This window comes from Dryas octopetala, chromosome 1 (genome assembly GCF_963921425.1).
Source record: "Dryas octopetala chromosome 1, drDryOcto1.1, whole genome shotgun sequence".
Taxonomy (NCBI): Eukaryota; Viridiplantae; Streptophyta; class Magnoliopsida; order Rosales; family Rosaceae; genus Dryas; species Dryas octopetala.
In genome coordinates this window covers 32,158,741-32,163,974 of record NC_141366.1, presented here as the reverse complement: position 1 = coordinate 32,163,974, position 5,234 = coordinate 32,158,741, and the positions used below count along the sequence as shown (strand labels likewise).

Sequence of the window (5,234 nt, the reverse complement as noted above, 5' to 3'; positions counted from 1 at the left end):
AGTCCTAGTCAAGATAAGCTATATATATTTTGTAGTTTATTTTTATTTCTGTAGTTTCCTTGTATAACTTTTCCTTTGTATGACTAGGCGTGGTTATCGCTGCATCTTGTACACATATAAATACCTCATATTTGGAGAGGAATAAGATGAATCATCATATTTTAGCCTAAACCTAGAAGCTTTGACAAAGTTAAGGTAGTTATGATCTGCCTTGGTTGAAGTTCTCTAACATGGGCTAGGTACCTACCTTTGGCAAAACATACGTGTTGAGTAATTGAAGCGTTTCTTTGAGTATTGATCCTATTGGACTATAAGCTTCTCAATATCATATTTTTTTTTCTTTTATTCTGGCCATTCGAATTTCTATTCTTTACTTTCGTTTTTTAGGGTAGCTAGAAACAGATGGTGCTGAAAATATACAGAAACCAAATGCAAAAGTAAAGCAGAAGGTGGCCAGAAGAGCCATTTATCTACTGCCAATGCATTCATTTTAAATTGATATCATAAATAACTGACAGCCATACATATCATCTGAATGAGAAATTTCTGCTATAGTTGTCCTCTTCCTCCACAACTGTAGCATTGCCTCCTTAGCTTTGAATCTTCAAATATTGATATCAATCTTTGTTTCGGTATTCTGTGACTACTACTAAAAAACCGGACATCCTTCAACCTTAATACCTGGTGCAGTGGGGCATGTTGCCAAAGGACAATGGTCAAGTTCAGTCCCCCACCATTTCACATTTCGATTCTCATTCTGCAAGGCAAAGAAGAGCAGCACACCCATGAAAGCTGTCCCAGCATCCAATGCTGCCGATAGAACGTAATTGTACTTCTGCCACCAGCGTTTGTGGTATTTGAACACGAAATAGTTGAAGATGCCCCCGGTGACAAGCCAGCTTGCGATGTTGGTGGGAGTTGCAGGTGGCATCCCAGCAAAGCCATAAATAATAACTGGCATGTTTATCAAGGGAATCCATTTCTTGTCCGGGAAGATTTTGCTCAACACCCAAATAGGAACAGGCAACACAGCTCCAACCAGGAATAACCATACCAAGTTCCTGTACAATCCTCCAGGTCCAAACAGCCGCCTTGGTCCAATCAGGCCCCATATAACAGAAGCATCAAAGGTGACTCTGTATTTGGGACAAGTCCACGGGCTGTTAGGATGGAGTGCTTCAACATCACATAAGTTCTCAATGCCCTCCAGCATCCACCATGCCACTGCAAGGTTCACAATACCAGAAACCAGAGTTCCCACCAGCTGGACACAAACAAAAAGGGGAATAACTTTTAGGAACAAATTAAATCAGAAATGCAAAACATAAATTATGAGGTGAAAATACCTGAGCTGTGTACATGCACCGAGGTGGAATCTTCATATAGTGCCCAAGTTTGAGGTCAGACAAGAAAGAGAGAGCATGAACAGTGCTGATTCGTCCATAGATTTTGAAAAGCAAGTTTGCAATGGGTTTTCCTGGTAGAACATACCCAATCATGAATTGAGCTATGATGTCAAATCCGGGTTGCTGCACGGTAGCCACAAGAATCAAGAAGTTAGAATGATATTTCGCAATTTGTTCTGCACACTCAAATTGGTTTCTTACAAAAAAAAAAAAAAAAAATCAAGAAATCAGAAAATTGGTTTATTACTTGGTTGGTGGTTGCTTGAATGACCCCAACTGGAAGGGTGACAATGAAAGACAACAGAAAGCCAAATAGCATCCCCCACCATGGCAGCTGCACAACTTCTTTCCATACAAAAGACATTAACAGCGACAGGGCGATGCTCACTACTAATAGGATGAGGAACCACCATTGAGGCACTTGTTTGTAACTTTTCATCAGCTTTTCATGGATATCCATTTTCACATTCGTTACTGCTGATCTGCTCTGCTTCAAAATAGCACTAGGAAAAGAGAATCAATGATAACTTTGTCAGTTAATTATGAAGAATTTATTCCAAGTATCCAAAGTTATCTAGCTCGCTGTAATAAAAGAAGCTATATGTCAGAAAGTATAGCTCAATGCTATGTATAACAAGTGAATTGAAAGTACCTGCCATGAAACAGTGCCACGTGAACGAGGGTTGCTGAGAATCTTGCAAATCCTGATCCAATGGATAAAGCGAAAAGAGGGCTAAGATAGAGCTTCCCATAACTATCATAAGCTTCAATGTTAAGATCATATTGTGGTGTCAAGATCTTGGTAGTGTCATATTTATGGCCACTAGAGGTGAATAGCTGGTTGGAAAATATAGGGAACTTTCGAGCATCGAAAGTGTTAAACTTCCAGTAGCATAGAGGGACAATTATGTAGATGAAGATGACAAATCCAACCCCAACATTGAGAATAGAAGTCCAGGGTGTGACGAGGGGGCTGCCATGATAAGCTGAAATCCCAGCCCAATCAAGGGTGAAGGCACCAACCCCAAGTCCATGGTAACCTGAGCCAATTTGCTGAGCTGTGATACTGTGTGGCCAAGCCCAGCAGACCCATGAGAAGAATGTCAAGATTGGGAAAAGATAGCCAGGGAGTGCATAATAGAGAAAGCTTGCTGCCATGGCAATGAGGAAAAATTGCATCCTTGTAAAGCTTTTTGATTTATGTTCCTTTTCATGGAGGGCTCTGTAACAGCAACAACAACAGCAACAGAAACAAAGTTATTGCTAGGATCAAAATTTTAGACCTGTTAAAACATTGATTGAAACTCTCTACTTTATGCTGATTTATGAAATCTTTCCACTAGATTATGTTTGCTTTCTCCATACAAAAATTCTCCAAAACAATTTACTATTTAAGAAAGTCGTGCATCTTCTACTTGACCTTAATATTATAATTGTAGCGTTACGTTGTGAGGGAATATAACTCCAATCTGACAACAAACAGCATGAAACAGATTCTCAACCATTGAACATGCACTTTGCTTATGACTTAATCGACAGGGAAATCAAAAACTTTTACCATAAAGGCATAAAAGGGATAATTAGTATAGGATTGCACAATAGTTATATATGGTGTTCCATATCCCACAAATCCAGTTGCTGCTGCATTTGGGTTTTACTCATTCTCCCAGAAACCACCAGTAGAATTCGAAATTGATACAAATTTATTTAAATTATCGCCCTCCATTTGGTTGGCTAATAATACAAGAATCACAAATAAAATAAAAATAAAAAATAAAAAGAAAGCCTAGTGTTTTATGTGGTTTTGACCAGTCAGTGTATCTATCAGTGACCAAAGAGAACTTTACTTGTGTTAATGCGAGGTAGAAATTAGAAATCTATTGCTCCGAGTTGAATGGCCAGCAAAGTTTTCAACTTTAAGCTCTTTTGTTATCTTACTTTTTCTTTCAGCAACCAAGGGGAAAATTGATGAAGGAAAAAGCAGAGAGGACCAAGTCATACCTAAACAGAGAGACCTGAGCAAGGTTTGAAGGCCACCACATTTCAACTGGGTCAACCAGGTACCTCCTGAGAATCCCAGCCCATCCATACCCAATTACCTGCAAATCGTGAAAACCCAGAAATTCAAATAATTGAGAGAGGTGTACTTATTATATCAAAAATCGCACAGCCTCAACCCACAAAATTTTGTTGTTTCAAGGATCAGTTTCTGAACTGGAAAGGAAATTCCTTTTTTAACAAAAACTCTGACTTTATTGAAATTAAATGCACTGGCACCTCAAAACAGATAACCCCACCATGTATGCCAGAAGGCCATTAATGGGTATCTGTTACCCAAAAAGGGCAAGAAATAAAAAAAAAATAAAAAAATCCAAAATCTCAACCTAAATATAAAATTCAAAAGATTACTTAATTTACTTTACAGATTACAAAACTTCAGTCAAAATAAAATATTATAACAATAAAATAAACAAAAATCAGAAGGAATTAAAAAAAACAAAAAAAGTTTGGAGGATGGAAGAGTTGTTTGGTACCTGAGTGGTCAAGACGATAAAGAGGCCACAAAGAAAGCTCAAGCTTTGTTTGTAATAGGCCTTCATAATGGTGATGGCACCAATGGAGTAGGCATCACCTCCACCAGTGGAGACCCCACAATTAGCGAAAATGGTGATGATGACATGCTCTTTGATGTTGAAAGGCCCAGGATTGAGGCTGAAATTCCAGCCCAAGAGGCTGTACTGCTTGTTGGGGAGAGTGGAGGCCATGAACTTGCCGATGGGCAACACAGCAATTTGCATGAGAATGGCGGAGATGGTGAGGGGCTGTGTACGGAAGGTGAAGAAGGTGTTGAGGAAGATGAGGAGAGTGCAGGAGGTCAGCCCCAAGAACCACGCCCTGAAAGTCATCACCGGCAGTGATGGGTCATCCGTCTCCGGCACCACCAGCGCCACCTCTTCTATTGAACATCTCTGCGTCGACGACTCTTCTGATGATACGCCGTTACTAGGCTTCTCTGGGTCGACTCTGTGGTTTTTGGACGCCATTGTTAGACAACCACAGAGAGCAAGAGAGAGAGAGAGAGAGAGTTCTCTGTCTCTCTGGCTCTGTCTATTGTCCTTTTATTACTCTTGTTCTGAGAAAATAGAGGGCTGTCTCTGACTCTGCAACTTGGTTGAAACTTTAGTGTCTGAGTCAGAGTATGAGGATTGAGGATTGAGGAAGAGGAGGTGGTTTATATTTTGCATTATACTGATGATGGTATTTATAAGATGGGTTAGTGTGTTTTAATGTTTCTTTTTGACAATTCTGCCCTTCTTTCATCCTTAATTTTCGAAATTTAATTTCATGCTAATACGGTAATACCCAATAAATAATTGAGACTAGTGACAACCATTTTTCTTTGGTTATTGAGTATATTATGACATGGCCAAAAAAAAAAAGAGTATATTATGACAATAGTAACCTAATTTAGAAAATTAACTATACAATATATATATATAATTTGTGTAAGGAGTAAGGACCTATATATAATATTGGTGGCTATTGCACATTCTCCAACAGATTGAGATGGGTCTTCCATTTTTATATTTTTTAATTATGGGTATAAATATAGGGTCCTACAAACTAAATATACATTGTTTATCTTGAAGGGAGTGTTGAGATAATATGAAGCACCCTTTTAGATTTTCATCACTCAATGAGGATGTGCTAGCTGTAGCTGTTCTTTTGTTGGAACTTTCCTTATGTTTGTATAGTGATACGTGTCCACATTAAAAAAGGATCGAGCTTAATTCTATGTACCATCAACATTAGTTAATTGAGAAAAAG

At 38.7% G+C, this 5,234-nt stretch overlaps 1 protein-coding gene across 1 annotated transcript; it reads right to left on the bottom strand.

Annotated features, from left to right (window-relative positions):
- Nucleotides 1–438: 438 nt before the first annotated feature.
- OPT3 (oligopeptide transporter) lies at nucleotides 439–4,644 on the bottom strand. The gene is made up of 6 exons (XM_086257474.1): nucleotides 3,941–4,644; nucleotides 3,408–3,505; nucleotides 2,059–2,628; nucleotides 1,654–1,909; nucleotides 1,347–1,529; nucleotides 439–1,264 (listed from the first exon to the last, which is right to left on the bottom strand). Exons 1-6 carry the CDS (start codon nucleotides 4,448–4,450, stop codon nucleotides 650–652), a joined length of 2,232 nt encoding a protein of 743 aa, XP_086113600.1. The 5' UTR covers nucleotides 4,451–4,644; the 3' UTR covers nucleotides 439–649.
- Between the last annotated feature and the right edge of the window lie 590 nt (nucleotides 4,645–5,234).

Excerpts from the sequence above, each read along its gene's own strand:
- OPT3 (XM_086257474.1), bottom strand. The coding sequence starts at position 4,450 with ATGGCGTCCAAAAACCACAGAGTCGACCCAGAGAAGCCTAGTAACGGC. Across the intron at positions 2,629-3,407 it reads GCTCAGGTCTCTCTGTTTAG|AGCCCTCCATGAAAAGGAAC; the intron begins GTATGACTTGGT and ends TTGCTGTTACAG. Across the intron at positions 1,265-1,346 it reads GGTGCATGTACACAGCTCAG|CTGGTGGGAACTCTGGTTTC; the intron begins GTATTTTCACCT and ends GTTTGTGTCCAG.